We start from the raw sequence: 20,367 nt of genomic DNA, 5'->3' as shown, positions 1-20,367 counted from the left end.
ACTATATTTTAGCGGGAACGGAGTCCTCGTCTCACTTTGACACAAGGGTGCACTTCAGGCTAAAAAATATGTACAAAAAACGAAAAGTTCCTCAACCAATAGCTGCCCACGTTCTGTTTTTTTCCTGGTCATTTGCATTACATTTTTACAGGACTTGCACCTTTGATGTACATTTTAGCTGCGAATTGCTCACGATTATGTAAAATCATGTATTTTTTGGAATTTCACATAACTGTAATGATTATGTGAATTATGTTGTGCGATTTAAATTGCACCCAGGCTTATCCTAGAGACCGCTGGAGAGGCCCTAGGCACCACGGGCATCCCACAGAGACCCTCAGTGATACCTCAGACATCTTTGGTATGCCTCGAGACACCCTGGGTACCTAGAGTACCTTTGGCTCACCCGCACATTGCCAGCATGCACCAGACCTTCAGGTTCAGCCTGCCTTCAGGGACATTGACTTGGGTACCAGGTACCTCAGCCAACCCTTGGACCACCTTCAGACACCAGCACTGGGCATTAGATCCCACCAGATGTCCCTTGGAGATCCTCAACCTGCCTTCAGGGACATTTACTTGGGTACCAGGTACCTCAGCCAACCCTTGGACCACCTTCAGACACCAGCACTGGGCATTAGATCCCACCAGATGTCCCTTGGAGATCCTCAGCCAGCCTTCAGGGACATTTACTTGGTTACCAGGTACCTCAGACAACCCTTGGACCACCTTCAGACACCAGCACTGGTCATTCTATACCATCAGATGCCCCTTGGAGATCCTCAGCCTGCCTTCAGGGACATTTACTTGGTTACCAGGTACCTCAGCCAACCCTTGGACCACCTTCAGACACCAGCACCGGGCATTAAATCCCACCAGATGCCCCTTGGAGATCCTCAGCCTGCCTTCAGGGACATTTACTTGGGTACCAGGTACTTCAGCCAACCCCTGGACCACCTTCAGACACCAGCACCGGGCATTAGATCCCACCTGATGCCCCTTGGAGATCCCCAGCCAGCCTTCAGGGACACAACCCTTGGACCACCTTCAGACACCAGCACCGGGCATTAGATCCCACCTGATGCCCCTTGGAGACCCCAGCCAGCCTTCAGGGACACAACCCCTGGACCACCTTCAGACACCAGCACCGGGCATTAGATCCCACCAGATGCCCCTTGGAGATCCTCAGCCTGCCTTCAGGGACACAACCCTTGGACCACCTTCAGACACCAGCACCGGGCATTAGATCCCACCAGATGCCCCTTGGAGATCCTCAGCCTGCCTTCAGGGACACAACCCTTGGACCACCTTCAGACACCAGCACCGGGCATTAGATCCCACCTGATGCCCCTTGGAGACCCCAGCCAGCCTTCAGGGACACAACCCCTGGACCACCTTCAGACACCAGCACCGGGCATTAGATCCCACCAGATGCCCCTTGGAGATCCTCAGCCTGCCTTCAGGGACACAACCCTTGGACCACCTTCAGACACCAGCACCGGGCATTAGATCCCACCAGATGCCCCTTGGAGATCCTCAGCCTGCCTTCAGGGACACAACCCTTGGACCACCTTCAGACACCAGCACCGGGCATTAGATCCCACCTGATGCCCCTTGGAGACCCCAGCCTGCCTTCAGGGACTCACAGCAGGTACCCAAGGACACTATGCCTGAGGACACCAGAGCATTCACAAAAAAAAAAAAAAAACTACTGACTGGCCCTCAAAGACAAGACGTTAGACTGACAGCTCACCCCTGAGACATCTCACGTGCCCCGAGGCTGTCTTCACACCAGTCTAGTGTGCTGTACCCTAGTACCCCTCCAACATACCCTTAGGGTTCACGAGAACGTTCTTAGAGGCCCTGAGAACGCCCCTCCCCTCAGCTTGCTATTACACACACTCACCTGGCCCTCAGAGCCCAGTGGGGTGTCCTCACACAGCTCCAGCATGCCCTCAAGAGACCCTCACCTGTCCCCAGCCAAGCCCCACCAGGTACCAACACTCACCCAGCCCAATCTTGGGGAGCCCTGGTGTGCCCTCAGCACCTGGAGTTGAAATACACCTTGGAGGGCACGAGGCTGGACATGGGAGTCCCCTCCAGACAACCAGCCTGACAGACCCCCAAACCCTTCCCCTGGAAAGGAAGAGGGGGCAGAGAAAGAGGGAGGGGGGCGAACTCAGAGAAGGAACCCCAGAGATGAGACAGCATCTCCTCCGGTACCAGTACTGCGAGGACGGCAGCACCTCTTACGATACCACACATTGGCATTCTGTGGGGTGTATGTATTAGCAGTGCCACACACGCATTGGCATTCTGTGGGGTGTATGTATTAGCAGTGCCACACACATCGGCATTCCGTGGGATCTATGCATTACCAGTGCCACGCATACATTGGCATTCTGTGGAGTGTATGCATTACCAGTGCCACGCATACATTGGCTTTCCGTGGGGTGTATGCATTACCAGTGCCACGCATACATTGGCATTCTGTGGAGTGTATGCATTACCAGTGCCACGCATACATTGGCATTCTGTGGAGTGTATGCATTACCAGTGCCACGCATACATTGGCTTTCCGTGGGGTGTATGCATTACCAGTGCCACGCATACATTGGCATTCTGTGGAGTGTATGTATTAGCAGTACTACACACACACACATCGGCATTCCGTGGGATCTATGCATTACCAGTGCCACGCATACATTGGCATTCTGTGGAGTGTATGCATTACCAGTGCCACGCATACATTGGCTTTCCGTGGGGTGTATGCATTACCAGTGCCACGCATACATTGGCTTTCCGTGGGGTGTATGCATTACCAGTGCCACGCATACATTGGCTTTCCGTGGGGTGTATGCATTACCAGTGCCACGCATACATTGGCATTCTGTGGGGTGTATGTATTAGCAGTACTACACACACACACATCGGCATTCCGTGGGATCTATGCATTACCAGTGCCACGCATACATTGGCTTTCCGTGGGGTGTATGCATTACCAGTGCCACGCATACATTGGCATTCCGTGGGGTGTATGCATTACCAGTGCCACGCATACATTGGCATTCCGTGGGGTGTATGCATTACCAGTGCCACGCATACATTGGCTTTCCGTGGGGTGTATGCATTACCAGTGCCACGCATACATTGGCATTCCGTGGGGTGTATGCATTACCAGTGCCACGCATACATTGGCATTCCGTGGGATCTATGCATTACCAGTGCCACGCATACATTGGCATTCCGTGGGGTGTATGCATTACCAGTGCCACGCATACATTGGCATTCCGTGGGATCTATGCATTACCAGTGCCACGCATACATTGGCATTCCGTGGGGTGTATGCATTACCAGTGCCACGCATACATTGGCATTCCGTGGGGTGTATGCATTACCAGTGCCACGCATACATTGGCATTCCGTGGGATCTATGCATTACCAGTGCCACGCATACATTGGCATTCCGTGGGGTGTATGCATTACCAGTGCCACGCATACATTGGCATTCCGTGGGGTGTATGCATTACCAGTGCCACGCATACATTGGCATTCCGTGGGGTGTATGCATTACCAGTGCCACGCATACATTGGCATTCCGTGGGGTGTATGCATTACCAGTGCCACGCATACATTGGCATTCCGTGGGGTGTATGCATTACCAGTGCCACGCATACATTGGCATTCCGTGGGATCTATGCATTACCAGTGCCACGCATACATTGGCATTCCGTGGGGTGTACATATTACCAGTGCCACGACATTGGCATCCGGTGGGATCTCCCCCTCTGTAAACAATTCCTCGCTAGGCCTCTGCCCGGCCATGTTGTATACTGCTTCTGCATACCTGGCATTCTATGTCTGAGACTCAGCAGCCACCATTCCCAAGGGGGGGGGGGGGGGTGTTGTAAAATGCGGCAGTTTACAGAAGGGACATCTCGGACACACCCTTCCTTGTGGAGGAGCCCCAGACAGGATGTTCGCGATCACCCAGTGCCCAGTTGGGGGGGGGGGGGGGGGGGGGTGCTTGTAGGCAGAAGCCCCCATCCCTGTGTCATGCCCCTAAACACCCCCCTCGGGGGCGAGGACCCCTGGTCGGCCTCCAGCCTGGTTCAGGAGGAGTCCAGACTCCAGGTCCTTGCCTCACTTCCTGATAACAGCTCATTGGTGCTGGGGGCGGAGTACATTTACCCCACTTCCTGGGCTCCCCCTTTTATCTTAGCTGCAGACAATCTATGGATCACGAGTTCGGTACACCGAGAAACTCCCCCTGTGAGATACCGATCGAGGCGTGGGAGGGTGGGCAGCTGCCCAGGGCGCCACCTTCCAAGGCCCTGCTGGGAAAGTGAACTCTCTCCATACATCTCAGCCTCTCTCCTCTCAGCTACCTCCGACTTCTGCCTTGCCCAGAGTCATCCTAAGGACCAGTGCTTAATTTGTAAATAAAAAGGTGCCGGGCCCACAGCTCTCCTCTGAAACACGCGGCTGCTGCATTTAAATATGCGAGCTCCAAATACAGACGCAGAGTAATCCTGAAGCCATCTGGGGCCTCTTTAATCCATTTACAGCCACTCCCTGCCCCCTCAGCTCACTCTTGCAGCTTTCTCTCTTTCTAAAACGTTCTCGTTTTTCCCTTCCTCTGTCTTTTCTATGTGTCTTTTGTTCGCCCTCAAAAATAAGTACAGGGGCCCCGCACCGGAAACCATCGGCTCAAATTAAGCACTGCTAAGGATCTTTGTGGACAAAGTTGTTCCCAACAGAGGCCCAAAACCCTTTAAGATGAGACAGAGGATCCAGTATGGGATACTCTGCAACCCAAAGAGCTTACTTCCATCAACCCCTTTCTCCTGCAGAATTCAACCAGAACCTACAGAAACCTTAGGGCACCCGCAGCCAGGACACCATCAGACTGCAGAGTAAGAAGTGTAAAAAAAAGGGGGGAAAAACAAGCTTTGGCAAAGCCATTAGGTCTCACCGATACAAGACCCATTGGCTTTGGCCATGTGTTTTGCCAGGCTGTACAGCAGTGTGGCTGCTGGTACGCATGGCTAAAAGTTAGTGGAGAAGGGGGAGTAGAGTGTGTAGAGTTCAGTAGAGGGGAGTAGAGTTCAGTGGCAGTGACTGTCAGAGTGCAGTGTCCTAGAGTGCGGTGTATAGTGGGATGGGGTGGAGGGGGTTGGAGTGGATTGGAGTAAATTGGATTGTGGTAGAGTGGGTTGGATTAAGTGGAGTGGGGTGGATTAAACGGGATTAGAGTGGGGTGGGTTGGAGTGGGGTGAATTATGGTGGAGCGGGGGTGGACTGGACTGGAGGGGGTGGATTGAAATGGAGTGGGCTGGATGGTTTGGAATGAGTGGGATGAACTGAATTAGGAGGGGGTGGATTGGATTGGGGTAGAGGGGGCTGGATTGGAGTTGGGTGGGGTGGCCTGGTGGGGTAGATTAGATTGGAGTGGATTGATATGGGGTGGGGTGGATTTGATTGGTTTGGGGTGTGGCAGAACTCACCCACTCTAGTCAGGGCGAGGGAGTTACACACCCAAGATAACCCATGCTAACCTCCTTGGTAGCCTTGCACGAGCAGTCAGGCCTATCCCAGAGGGAATGTGTAAAGCGTTTGCACAACACACACACACACACACACACACAAGTGACATAATAACTACACAACAAAGGAGACTCTATAACAGGTCATAAAAACATATGCTTTTTGTATTGTACATATTGTAAGACCAAAAATCGCACATCACTCAAGTGATACTCATTATCTTGGTAAGGCAGGAGTAACATTGTCAGGGATCACAACATCAGGGCAGGAGAAGTGTTAGCACTACCAAACCCTCACGAAGTGTCACCCAGATTGTATGAAATGTGCTGCTATACTATACACACACCTTCCTAGAGTACTAATGGCACAGAGTAATAATTACTAGGCCAAACAGACAAAGACCACACATGACAAGGAGTGCAAAAGGTGAAACGTCTATCTGGGGTGCACCCTTCAGAAAACAACCTCACTGTGTCATCTGTACTAACTCTGAAAGAATAATCATTATCCTGACACTGGAAGGCACAGCAACATATACCATGACATCAGTAGAGGAGGTCCAGGAGTGTGGGTAGGAGGAACCCCTATGCATCATCACATGAGGAGAAGTACTGCCAGGCAGGCTGGAGGACCTAAAGAAATCAGCAGATATCATCTTGCATACGTCAGTCACCTTCCCTCCAACTAGCACATGAATTCCGGCCCCCCTGGTAGCGGGGTTATGGTCATTTCTAGGAGCTTGTTAGGGAAGGGTTGGTTGCTGGCGTGAAGCGTAGGTTGCAGGAGCACCTACTACAGGTGATGGGGTAAGTTCCAGGAGCGTTCCTCGGATGGCGAGGCGGGGGCCTCCGTAGAGATGTCACCCCGAGTCGCAATGCTCAGTGAATGCCTCCAAATGGCGCCCTTCCAAAAAAGGTGGCTTTCCGCGAGTGCGTGGGGCAGTCGTTCTCACTCAGCCCCGTCGGCACCAGCCAGATCACCCGCAAAGGCCTGCGGGTGATGGTGTGGACGCCTCAGCCCCCTCGGTACCTTGTCGGGAGGGTACAGCTTCCTTTGTAGACGCTGGAGTTTCTCTCTCCTGTCGGTGCTGCCAGTCCAAGGTTCGTGCGCGTGCCCACGAGGCACTGTAGTCCCGAAGTGAGGGGCTGGTGCAGTGTCCTTTGTCGGGTTCAGTGCGGCCAGTCTTCTCCCGACTTGTGGGGTAGTGGGGAGTGGGAACCACAGCACAGAGTGAGGGACAAGTTGTCAGCAGGGCAACACGCAGAAAAGCAATCCAAATGAGTCCTTTGTGCCCCCAGCAGGCACCAGGGCAACAAAAGAACAATCTAGAGGAGTCCTTTGTGCAGTCCAGGCATCCTTCAGTCCCATTCCCAAAACTGCTCTCTTCTTGTCTAAAAATGTAGGGACAACCCCCATACTAATACTCATTTTGCAGCTTCCACCAAGGAGGAGAGGGGGTTCCAACCAGCACTAACTGGTTCCAGGAATGCCCCCTTCTCCTCCAGCACGGGCTCCAGACATCAGTTGAGGGTACAGCCTTTACAGACCATGTGTGCCCCACCTCTAACTCTCCCCTCCCAGGAGGACCATTCAGTATGCAGATGCACTCCTGTGACACCTCCACCCTCCCTATGCACTGGCTGTCTAAGAAGTATGCACAAAGCCCAGATGCCACTCTGCCCAGACGTGGATTGGAGTCAAGCTGCAAAACACCAGAGTCATAAGCACAGACAAATGGCCACTTTTAAAAGTGGCATTTCCACAATGGTAATAAAAAATCCACCTACACCAATTAGCAGGATTTCTCACTACCATTCCAAACATACTAAACATGCCCACGCTATTCCTCATAGAGCAGAAGATACCACTTAGACGTATGTCAGGACATTCCCAATGCAATCCTATGAGAGGGGCAGCGCTCACAGTAGTTAGGAACCAAATAGGCTGTTTGTCACTACTAGGACATGCAGTACATTAAGATATATGTACCACCTTTGACATACACAGCACCCTGCACGTAGGGCTATCTAGGGCCTACCTTAGGGGTGACTTAAGTGAAGCAAAAGAGCTTAGGCCTTGGCAAGTAGTTTGACTTGCCAAGACTCTGTGGCAGTAAACTGCATGCAGGCGCTGTAGTGCCAGGCCGGAGACAAGTCTGAAAGGCTACTTCTGTGGGTGGCACACTCTACGCTGCAGGCCCACTAACAGCATTTCATTTACAGGCCCTGGGTATATGTTACACCACTTTACAAGGGACTTGCAGGTAACTTAAATAGCCAAACAGGGGTAAACCGGTTATACCAAGTTGTAGGGGAGAGAGCGTAAACACTTAAGCACTGATTAGCAGTGGTAAAGAGCTCAGATTACGAACACCAACAAAAAGAGGGTCAGAAAAAAAGGAGGAGAAAGGCAAAAAGTTTGGGTACAACCCTTCAGCAAGGGCCATTTCCAACAATTAGAGTAGGGTGGTTTAGAGTGATGGAGTGAAGTGGATTGGACTGGACCAAAGGGAGGTGGATTGAACTGGAGTGGGGTAGATTGGAGGGTTTGGTTAGATTAGATGGGAGTGGGGTGGGGTGGGTTGAGGTGGACTGGTTTGGTGTAGAGCAGATTGCAGTGCGGTGGATTGTAGTGGGGCAGATTGGAGTAGGGTGGATTGGACTGGTCTGGGGTAGACTGCATTGGGCGGGCTGGATTGGTGTGAGGTGGGGTGGACTGGATTGGTGTAGTGTGGATTGGATTTGGGCAGATTGGAGTAGGGTGGATTGGACTGGTCTGGGGTAGATTGGATTGGTGTGGTGTGAGATGGACTGGATTGGTGTAGTGCGGATTGGAGTGGTTTGTGGTGGACTGGAGTAGGGTGGACCAAGGTGTACTGCACGATGTGTTAAGGTGCCATTTCAGAAACTGCATAATAAAGAAACAATGTTGATCTGCAATATTTAGAGCAAGATAATCCTCACCTTTTGAGCAGCGCTCCCAAGCAAAAACAAAAGAAAACATGAGTGCAGAGCGAGAAAGAAGACTTGACAAAATAAAAGAAAGTTAACTATAGAAAGTAAATCTTTGCCATTTTGTTTGCCCTGCTGGGTGCTGTTCTGACAGTCACCAGCCTTCTGTTTGCAGGTACTCTAAGTTGAAAAGAACAAAATAGTACCTCGTTCACGTGCAGAGCAGTGGACGGGCACTAATTAAGTTGAATTAATCAATGCTTGGTTCCTGCTTCACACATAGGAATGGAAATTATGTTAGGGCTGCAGTGACGTGTTACGAGGCTGTAAAGAAGAGTGCCACGTAAGCCAACAAATGAGCGAAAGGCGGGCTCCAAGCCCTTTTATGTGTACAACAGAGTCTTGCACGTGAGATGCACTCGCAGGCTCGACAAACACAGCCCCAGGCCTGGTCTGTCTATTTACCCATTGTCTGGAACACCATCCCATCCACCAGGACACCCCAATCCTGCTCCAGTTTAGGGAAGAGTTATAGTCTCAGCTCTTTAAAGACACCACATCACATTGCATCAACAGTCCACAGCCCAGAGCCATCTCCTCCTACTCCCTGACTTCATTCCCGCCTTTGACCCTCTATATTCCCGCCTTTGACCCTCTACACTGCTGCCTGTCAGCTAGGCTTGTGCTCTACACACACAAGCAGGGCCTGGAGGTGAATCACAGTTTTCACCCAGTGGTAGAAATGTGAGAAGCTGAACCCTTGCGTGACCTTCAAGTGCCTCCTGAGGAAGACTTCATGCCCAGATGTAGGAGTCAGCAAAGACCTGTGGCACAAGGTCATCCTCACAAGAGCGGTCAGGGGGCTTCAGAGAACGTCTCATCCATTATGGACCTTTGCAAGACCCTTCTTGGTGGCATGTCCTTCCTCAGGGACACTGAGCATCAAGCATGTGTATTGATTCGCTGATTCCAAAACTGATCGTTCCAGGCCCCACTGACCAGGCTCTGGGGGACAGCCAAGGTCCTTGCTTCTTCTGCAGAACCTGGCACTGAGACCGGAGGGCTGCGTCGTCTGCATGAATAAGTGATCTGGCTTCGGTCTCGGAGGAGACCAGTCCTGATGACTTCATCCATCTGGAGGTCAGTCACAAGAACAGCAAGAAAGATGCTGACACCTACCTTGGGGTAACCTCACTCAATCCACCACCTCAGCGGTTGGACCAGATCCTCCCGGACGCAGCGCAAACCACTTCTCGGGGTACAACAGTGGACTCGGTCTCAAGCGAGACAGCGACAATTGCCTTAGCTGTCCAGAACACCTCACCCTGGCACAGGCTGGACCTCATGAGGAGGATCTAAAGAGCTAAATAATGGATCCTTTCTGCTGACCAGAGCACTTATTACCAGCACAAGCACATGGTCATTGATCCTACAGCCGGAACGGGGGGGGGGGCAATGTATGCGCCTGATCCCCCTTCCCAGGAGGCATTTCATGAAGCTCTTTGCAAACCTCTTCGCTGTGATGCCGCAGAGGGAGATCTGCAGAGATGGGGTGTCGGGGACCCCACACTCGTACGCTGTAGCACCTTCTGTCTCGCACCGGACACTCCTTGCAAAGTGTGGTCAAGAATGGATTTCACCCACATACCACTGGACACCTGGTCTGTACCCGACGCCCCGTTATTTTTCATTCCCATAAGAACACCTATTGCATTTAACATGTTTGTTTCAAAGGGGTTGAGGGGCCAACACAGAACATGTGAATAAGAAGTATCTGCACCAATCAAAAACAGTGGGATACAATGTATTCACAGGAGGGTTCACCTGGCTACATTGAGCCACCAACGTATCTTTAGTGGCTGAACGTTTTGTTGCATCTTCGGACTCACTTTTGTTTGGGATGCGACGGTGTTTGTCTCCAAAGGAACAGAAAAGTCCCAGAGTCCCTCAAAGCCCCTTGCATGGGCAGAAGACTGAAGCACCAGCTTCTCCCACACTCACAGGAGATAGAAGTATCTCTTCCACTCTTGAGGAGGGGGAAAGGTGGTCTCCACAGAGAAGTCCCTGTGACAATCATTATTGGGACCTTTCTGTGGGCGGTGCCCTGGGCTACGATTACATGAGAGGTAAGAATGTAAACAGGCAGCTGGACTATGGCTGAACCAGGCTTAAAACCAGGGACCCCCTCAATAGGATACTGCCCCCCCCCCCAAGCAAGTAACTTGTGTTTTGAGCATCCTTTCCTGTGTGAGCATGGTAGGACATCAGCAATCCACAAGACTATCTGGAGCATCTGGGCGTACGACTCTGGAAGGAGACCTGCTGCCGGGACCTGCTCTGGAAGAAAATGAGACATAACCTTCCCAGGTGGAGAGGAAAGCACCAAAACAAGAAAGAAGAAGGGTCAGTGGGCTGAAGACACAGGGAGGTCCTCTTGGAAATAAGCCACCCATGAGAATGATGACCCTGTAGCCCTTCTGAGCAGGTCTGACCTTCAGAGGACCTTAAGGACTTCAGTTATGAGAGCCTGCACCATCCCTTCCCACACAGTTTGGGACTCTGTAGGAGCCTGTATCACCCACTCCCCAACCAAGAGAGGTACATGGGTTGTTCCGTTTCACCCTTCATCACAGAAGAGCGTACCTTGGGTCCAAGATGGTCCCTCTGATAGTTACAGAACCATCTGAGGAGATGTGCCCTAGCAGCCAGAGCTGCCAACTTTGGAACCTTTAGACCCAGGTTCAAATCACTGTCTTGGTTTCCACACTGTAGGATTCGGGGAAATCACTTAATCTCCCTGTGACTAAAAATATAATAAATGTGTGACCTGTATTCGTGTGATCCCCACCTGATGTACACAATCTTGTAGATCTTCTCCAAGGCCTCCCATGCCATGCAAAGAGCTCTGTTGCTTCCGAGCTAGGTTGGTGCTAAAAGAAATACCCACATGTACATCCATCAGATCTATTCCTGCAGCCCTTACAGTTCCTGAGATATTGTGGTTTGTAGTAGGGGTGGGCAGAATGTTTCATTCTGCTCACAGAATTTTGGTCACTCCTTAACACTGAGTTGTGGCCAAATTCTGCCAGTTGCCCATGGTGGAATTGTTCTCCCATGAGGCTCCAGAATTTGCGAACTGGCGAGTGAGATTTAACATCCCCTAGCATGATTTTCTAACTGGGGCGGTCACAGTCAGAAGGTTGCCACTTCAGTAGATTTGCTGCCTCGAGTATATTTACTACTGGAGTGGCAGCAAAAGTCAACTCAAATGGCTGCACTCTTGCACAACGCATGGTGCAGTTCACATTGCACGACCATCACTAAATTGCATCACGAGCTGCATATTTTCAGCTCATTGGTGGAACTCAGTAGAGTTTATGTAACTCCAGGGAATTCCGCCGAGTGAAACCCTGCGAGTTCCGCCCACCCCTAGTTTGAAGCTGGTTCTAGACGTGGATAAGACATCCAAGGGGCAGCTTGTGAACCTGTGGCTCGGTGGGAGCCCCAGGTGTACCTAGCACTCCTGCAAGTGACAGTCCCAACCTGCTGCTTACGGACCAGCTCACAGAGTCTGGCCATTTGTGAGCTAGCCCAGCTGAGCCATCCTCAAGAGGGCCCCCTGGAACCTGTTGCAACAGTAACACGTTTCCTCTGATGCAGAGCGCCAGCCCCTTGTTAAACTAAGAACCTCAGGAGAGTAACATGGTTATTCGCTCCTTCTGCCTTTGACGGAATCTTGGATTCATTTGGAGTAACAGCAATTCTTGATTTTTTGAACATTTCTGAAGATTCTTAGCTGCAGGGCTACAACCCACTGAGCTGTGTCTCACTGCATTCACACATTACAAGTGTGGCACATTGTAACATTCTGCCTAGCACCTCCCCTCACTGACTAGGGCTTCTAAGCTCTGCGGATGTGAAGTGTTTCTGAAGTTAGTCGTTCATGTCACGTCCTCTCTCTCTTAGTTAACCTTGTGCACAAGGCAGATATTTCAACTAACACACTCATCCTGGAGCTGGTAAAATTCCAGTTGTGTCTCCGCCCTGCAGCCAAGGTCTGGTTATGGAGGGTCCCCTCCTTTCCTGCAGGCGAATAAAACACGGAAACAAAAAGACTCCTACTACTACAGGGAGTGCAGAATTATTAGGCAAGTTGTATTTTTGAGGATTAATTTTATTATTGAACAACAACCATGTTCTCAATGAACCCAAAAAACTCATTAATATCAAAGCTGAATATTTTTGGAAGTAGTTTTTAGTTTGTTTTTAGTTTTAGCTATGTTAGGGGGATATCTGTGTGTGCAGGGGACTCTTACTGTGCATAATTATTAGGCAACTTAACAAAAAAAAATATATACCCATTTCAATTATTTATTATTACCAGTGAAACCAATATAACATCTCAACATTCACAAATATACATTTCTGACATTCAAAAACAAAACAAAAACAAATCAGTGACCAATATAGCCACCTTTCTTTGCAAGGACACTCAAAAGCCTGCCATCCATGGATTCTGTCAGTGTTTTGATCTGTTCACCATCAACATTGCGTGAAGCAGCAACCACAGCCTCCCAGACACTGTTCAGAGAGGTGTACTGTTTTCCCTCCTTGTAAATCTCACATTTGATGATGGACCACAGGTTCTCAATGGGGTTCAGATCAGGTGAACAAGGAGGCCATGTCATTAGATTTCCTTCTTTTATACCCTTTCTTGCCAGCCACGCTGTGGAGTACTTGGACGCGTGTGATGGAGCATTGTCCTGCATGAAAACCATGTTTTTCTTGTAAGGATGCAGACTTCTTCCTGTACCACTGCTTGAAAAAGGTGTCTTCCAGGAACTGGCAGTAGGACTGGGAGTTGAGCTTGACTCCATCCTCAACCCGAAAAGGCCCCACAAGCTCATCTTTGATGATACCAGCCCAAACCAGTACTCCATCTCCACCTTGCTGGCGTCTGAGTCGGACTGGAGCTCTCTGCCCTTTACCAATCCAGCCACGGGCCCATCCATCTGGCCCATCAAGACTCACTCTCATTTCATCAGTCCATAAAACCTTGGAAAATCAGTCTTGAGATATTTCTTGGCCCAATCTTGACGTTTCAGCTTGTGTGTCTTGTTCAGTGGTGGTCGTCTTTCAGCCTTTCTTACCTTGGCCATGTCTCTGAGTATTGCACACCTTGTGCTTTTGGGCACTCCAGTGATGTTGCAGCTCTGAAATATGGCCAAACTGGTGGCAAGTGGCATCGTGGCAGCTGCACGCTTGACTTTTCTCAGTTCATGGGCAGTTATTTTGCACCTTGGTTTTTCCACACGCTTCTTGCGACCCTGTTGACTATTTTGAATGAAACGCTTGATTGTTCGATGATCACGCTTCAGAAGCTTTGCAATGTTAAGAGTGCTGCATCCCTCTGCAAGATATCTCTCTATTTTTGACTTTTCTGAGCCTGTCAAGTCCTTCTTTTGACCCATTTTGCCAAAGGAAAGGAAGTTGCCTAATAATTATGCACACCTGATATAGGGTGTTGATGTCATTAGACCACACCCCTTCTCATTACAGAGATGCACATCACCTAATATGCTTAATTGGTAGTAGGCTTTCGAGCCTATACAGCTTGGAGTAAGACAACATGCATGAAGAGGATGATGTGGTCAAAATACTCATTTGCCTAATAATTCTGCACTCCCTGTAGTGCAGCTGAATGCTGGGGTATATGAATACTGAGGCTGCGCACTCTTCATTCCATCTCATGCCTCTTGTGTTCCACCCCAACACTTCCTGTCTCTTTATCTCATGAATACCGAGGCTGCGCACCCTTCATTCCATCTCATGCCTCCTGTCTTCCACCCCAACACTTCCTGTCTCTTTATCTCATGAATACCGAGGCTGTGCACTCTTCATTCCATCTCATGCCTTGTCTTCCAACCCAACACTTGCAGTCTCTTCATCTCATCAATACAGAGGCTGCGCATTATTCATTCCATCTCATGCCTCCTGTCTTCCACCCCAACACTTCCTGTCTCTTTAGCTCATGAATACAGAGGCTGCGCACTCTTCATTCCATCTCATGCCTCGTCTTCCACCCCAACACTTCCTGTCTCTTTATCTCATGAATACCGAGGCTGCGCACTCTTCATTCCATCTCATGCTTCTTGTCTTCCACCCCAACACTTCCTGTCTCTTTATCTCATGAATACCGAGGCTGCGCACTCTTCATTCCATCTCATGCCTCCTGTCTTCCACCCCAACACTTCCGGTCTCTTTAGCTCATGAATACAGAGGCTGCGCACTCTTCATTCCATCTCATGCCTCGTCTTCCACCCCAACACTTGCGGTCTCTTCATCTCATCAATACCGAGGCTGCGCATTCTTCATTCCATCTCATGCCTCCTGTCTTCCACCCCAACACTTCCTGTCTCTTTATCTCATGAATACCGAGGCTGCGCACTCTTCATTCCATCTCATGCCTCATCTTCCACCCCAACACTTCCTGTCTCTTTATCTCATGAATACCGAGGCTGCGCATTCTTCATTCCATCTCATGCCTCGTCTTCCACCCCAAACACTTCCTGTCTCTTTATCTCATGAATACCGAGGCTGCGCACTCTTCATTCCATCTCATGCCTCGTCTTCCACCCGAACGCTTGTCGTCTCTTCATCTCATGAATACTGAGGCCGCCTCGTATTGATTTCACTATGTTCTGTCTTCCACCCCCTGCACTGGTCTCTCTATCTCTCCCTTGCATTCTTTTACTTCCATTTATCCTGTTGCCCTGTTTTTATACCTTTCTCATTTTTGTAGATTTCTCTTTCTTGAGCTGGGACAAATTACTATGAATAAAAATAAAAGGCTGACTGGTGCCCGCCAGCCGTGTAAAGGAAGCCCGGTGCTTGTGGGGTAACCTCTGCCAGTCCTGGAGGAAGCCTCCACTGCTCGGTCTGCCTACCCTTGGTGAGGCAGGAGGGCGGGGCGTCCCTGGATGCTGGTCCCAAGCTCATGCGACAGATAATGCGGCGCCCACCCACCGTCCCAGGACCTAGAGGAGGAGCGAGGCAACTCCACGGGGGCAGAGTCCTGGACAGGGAAATATCAAAAACCAGAGAGGGAATTCAGGAGTCGTGTCATGAAGGGTACGCAGGGCAGGAGTCGTGTCATGAAGAGTACGCAGGGCAGAGTCCAGGGCAGGAGGAGTCATGTCATGAAGGGTACAGAGGGCAGAGTCCAGGGCAGGAGGAGTCATGAAGGGTACGCAGGGCAGAGTCCAGGGCAGGAGGAGTCATGAAGGGTACGCAGGGCAGAGTCCAGGGCAGGAGGAGTCATGAAGGGTACGCAGGGCAGAGTCCAGGGCAGGAGGAGTCGTGTCATGAAGGGTACGCAGGGCAGAGTCCAGGGCAGGAGGAGTCGTGTCATGAAGGGTACGCAGGGCAGAGTCCTGGGCAGTGAAACATAAAAGCCCCTGGATTGGGTGGAGCAGTGACCTGAGTCTATAGTTTATTTCAGGGATTTTAATATTAAAGATGCGCACCCCTCATCCCACCCTCAGTGGAGACCTCCAGTCAGATTGTATGATTATTCAAAGACAATTTGGATTTCTCTTCAAAGTGGGGTCCCATGTTACTGAATGTCATTCCAACCTAAAACTGTTAATTCATAGAAAGACGAAATCATGTTTATAAGTTAGGGGAACAAGAAATATTCTGGGGTGTAAGGTCTGAAAAGGGAGGGGGGAGAATTTGTGAGCTCTGTAGCTGTAGTCAGTGCAAGGAGTCTGTGCATCCTGACTGGGGTGTAACGCCCCGGACCCCTGCTGCTCAGCCAGGGTGTGTGACGTCATGGGAGGTTTCCGTACCCTGGAGAGAGTGAGCTGCTCCTGCTGGGGCATTCATTCATATGGCACTGAGACGATACCTGGAACCAAGACTTTATTCCTCAAATAAACCTCTTCATGAAGCCTGTTACTGAGAATCTCTCTTTGTAACAGTCGCAGAGCATAAGCTACCTCTGTGAAGCACATGCACCCCGGGGGCAGTCAGGCACTGATTTCAACAGGTAGCCATCAGTGGCGTGACAAAACTTGAGGGCTCCCCTGCAAAGTACACGGAAAGGCCCCGTTCCGGACTCACTCGAGCTCTCAGGCCAGGTCCCTGAGCTGAGGATGCCCCCTGGAGCTCAGGGACCCCCTCCACCGTGGGGACTGCAGGCACATTTGTTACGCCACTGGTAACCATGAGATCAAATGGAGGTCTCTCAACGCATGCATTGGTCTGCTGAGCCATCATTCCAGGCGTGACTAGGGAGCGGACATCCTGCGTCCAGATGAAGGGTCAGACGTGTCCCTGCAGGAGAGGAGTGACACCCAGGTGTCTCATGGCGGGAGTCAGCACTGTCCGCATTAAAGGCCAAGAGTGATTTGCACATGGCTGGCTCCATTGGAGGAGATGGGAGGTCTGTGCAGTGTAACAAGGTACCCTGCAGCTGAATGACTGAACTCTTGAAACCCCACTGCTCTTTCCATTTTGTGGGGGGTGGTGGATCTCGCATGGCCCTTAGTTGGTGGAGGGATTTGTCTGGTTAATTCTGGGACTCCTCCGTGCTAACTAGTTACACCCCCCCCCCCCTCCCATCGAAGGCCGTTCAACTTCTTAGAGACACAAGTGGGTTCAGCCACAGGAGATGGACTGACAGGTCTGTGATGTCCTTGGGGGCTGCATCAGTGGGGTAACAAACATGAAAGTGCCCCCTGCGAAGAACATGGGGCCCGCTCCCCCCGGACTCACTCAGGTGCTCTCAGGCCAGAGTGCTGTGCTGAGGGGGCCCCCTGCAGCTCGAGGGGCTTCAGGGTCGCAGGGCTGCGGGGGCCTTTGTAAGTCCACTGGGCTGCACACGCACGGACGTCTCCCCACACCCTTGATTGCAGTTCTTAGTACAACCGGTGCTCAAAGACCATTCTGTATATTGAGGGCCCTTGAGCAGCCGCCCCTCCCATCTTGCACCCCTCACGTCACTCAGTTAATATAAGGTTACAGAATATGTCTTTATGTCACCTAAAGATGTCACTTAACCCTCGTTCGTCTGCTTATTCCAGCAGTTAAAGGTTTTCTGTCGGTTTTCTGTCGTATTGGGCTAACGCTGAGACCAAAGTGCTTCCTGTCTGCCGTGGCAGAGACGAGCTAAAACTGATGGAATGGAATACAGCGAGACACCCCGCCATTGGGTCCAATTTTTTTTCAGAATTTCCACCCATCACTTTTGTAGATTTATCGGAGTGACCCTCGGTGAGGTGGGAGTGGCCGGATCTGGCCTTTATCCAAGAGAGTGAGCTGTGCTCATCAAACCGTTGTGTATAGCGCGAACCTTACCCAGAGATGTCAGAGGCGCTTTACAATAGAGCGAAGAACGTTACACGAGAAACTGAGAATACGTGGTCGTAGTTGACAAAACTATAACTACTGCGTTACAAGTTACAGATTCCACACAGATTACATATTTTGTAACGCGATAAGGGTTGCACAAACACACGTTACATATTTACAGAGTCAAAGCAGACAGGCGGTTAAGACGCAGGGATCCTAAAAGGCACTAGGGTCACTGGTGTACCCTGGACACGGCGGGGGGAAGAAATGGGGGGGGGGGCACACGATTTGGTGCAGGAACAATCCCTATCTGTATATGTGGGCGATGTAGGAAATGGCTCAGTGAGCTAAAACGATGGAATGGAATGGTTCGTAGAGTATTTGGCCGAGGCTCAGACTGAATAAAGCACCCCCACTCTCCATCACTACCCCCCCCCATCATTCAGCGACGCCCCACAAGCCTCACTCACCTCCTTCAACGTCTCCATCCCAAGGTCTCCTTCCGGGTCAGCGCCCCTCTTCTGTGCACAGGAGTCAGTTCAGGGGCCCCGCAGCAGGTTATCCCAGGGCTGCAGGGGGCACCCCTTTTCTTGCCTTACACAGGCGAGACTTCCCATCCCTGGGGTGCAGGTGCATAGGTGGGGAGCAGTCAGGTGACCCCCAGGCACAGTGGCACGTGTCACCACCTCCTGCTGCCTGGCATCGCCCCAGCCCCCCCACGTGCCCCTGGTGCCTCCGATGGGCACCCCCCGGAGTCCTCTGCTGCGCCCCAAGGGCCGGGCTCACTCCCGGGGGGGCAGGATGCTGACGGCCGGCTCCAGGACCCCCCTAGCGGCTCCAGGAAAAGTGCTTCATTCAGAGAGGCCCCGTTCTCGTGGTCCTGGGGGGCACAGCCTTGGCCCGGACCCCCAGGACGTACTCGGTTTAAAGGTCCTTTCTTTGGGTCCAGAGGCTCCAAGATCACACGCCCGGGCGGGGTGAGCCGAGAGTCCCGGGCTACACGTGTCCCGGATGATAGCGGCGAGATACGGGGGTCAATGAGGCACAGGGTGTCAGTGACACAGAGGGGGTCGGTGGTGAGACACAGGGGTCTGTATGAGAGGGGGTCGGTGAGACAGAGGGGGTCGGTGGTGAGACACAGGGGTCTGTATGAGAGGGGGTCGGTGAGACAGAGGGGGTCGGTGGTGAGACACAGGGATCTGTATGAGAGGGGGTCGGTGAGACAGAGGGGGTCGGTGGTGAGACACAGGGGTCAGTTAGAGGGGTCTGTATGAGAGGGGGTCGGTGAGACAGAGGGGGTCGGTGGTGAGACACAGGGATCTGTATGAGAGGGGGTCGGTGAGACAGAGGGGGTCGGTGGTGAGACACAGGGGTCAGTTAGAGGGGTCTGTATGAGAGGGGGTCGGTGAGACAGAGGGGGTCGGTGGTGAGACACAGGGGTCTGTATGAGAGGGGGTCTGTATGAGAGGGGGTCGGTGAGACAGAGGGGGTCGGTGGTGAGACACAGGGGTCTGTATGAGAGGGGGTCTGTATGAGAGGGGGTCGGTGAGACAGAGGGGGTCGGTGGTGAGACACAGGGGTCTGTATGAGAGGGGGTCGGTGAGACAGAGGGGGTCGGTGGTGAGACACAGGGGTCTGTATGAGAGGGGGTCGGTGAGACAGAGGGGGTCGGTGGTGAGACACAGGGGTCTGTATGAGAGGGGGTCGGTGAGACAGAGGGGGTCGGTGGTGAGACACAGGGGTCTGTATGAGAGGGGGTCGGTGAGACAGAGGGGGTCGGTGGTGAGACACAGGGGTCAGTTAGAGGGGTCTGTATGAGAGGGGGTCTGTGAGACAGCGCGGGCCGGACGGTCACAGCCCCGGTTTAAAGACCCGCACAACCCGGAAATGCCAAAGCGCTTCGAAATCCTCAGCGTTTCCCAAAGGATGAGTCACGCACCGGGCAGGGGCGACCCAGGCAGACCCCGGAAGTCTCAAGGGGTGCAAGGGTGGGACCCCCACAACTAGCTTTCACTGCTGGGGGTACGATTGTATCCAGGTCGGTGCTGCCCTGATGTCACTCTCCTTGGGGGGGTCGATGGTGTCTCGATGTCACTCCCTGGGGGAATCAGTGGTGTCCTTATGTCACTCTCCTTGGGGGGGGGGGGCGTGAGTCCCGCTACCACTTCCCTTGGGGTCACCTCCTGTGACGAGACCCCTGCGTCCTGCCCTGATGTCTCTCGCACTCTGTCCTAGGACAGCAGCCCCTCATCCAACCCCGCAAGGGACTGCAGCTGTCTCTTCACCAGCTAGAGCGGTCTCATCCTGGAGCCGTCTCCCAGGTCTGGGTGTCTCACCGGGGACTGCGGCTGTCTCTACACAGAGCCCTGGTGCCGTCTCCCAGGGCTGGATGTCTCACCGGGGACTGCGGCTGTCTCTACACAGAGCCCTGGCGCCCTCTCCCAGGGCTGGAAGTCACCCAAGAGACTGTCTCTTTCATACAGTCTCTCACGCTGCCCCTCGTGTACCTGGACTC

General features: G+C 52.0%; 1 protein-coding gene across 1 annotated transcript in view; it reads right to left on the bottom strand.

Moving 5' to 3' along the window:
* LOC138286710 (unconventional myosin-X-like) overlaps window positions 1-20,158 on the bottom strand; it is a 483,148-nt gene extending 462,990 nt beyond the window's left edge. The window contains exon 1 of the mRNA XM_069227214.1: window positions 18,323-20,158. Coding sequence (XP_069083315.1) covers window positions 18,323-18,340 — 18 coding nt within the window. The 5' untranslated portion in view covers window positions 18,341-20,158. The remainder of the gene's footprint in view (window positions 1-18,322) is intronic.
* Window positions 20,159-20,367: the final 209 nt, after the last annotated feature.

This window comes from Pleurodeles waltl, chromosome 3_2, assembly GCF_031143425.1.
Source record: "Pleurodeles waltl isolate 20211129_DDA chromosome 3_2, aPleWal1.hap1.20221129, whole genome shotgun sequence".
NCBI classification, from domain to species: Eukaryota; Metazoa; Chordata; class Amphibia; order Caudata; family Salamandridae; genus Pleurodeles; species Pleurodeles waltl.
Note: the sequence above shows the minus strand (reverse complement) of the source record. Positions and strands in the feature narration are given on the sequence as shown.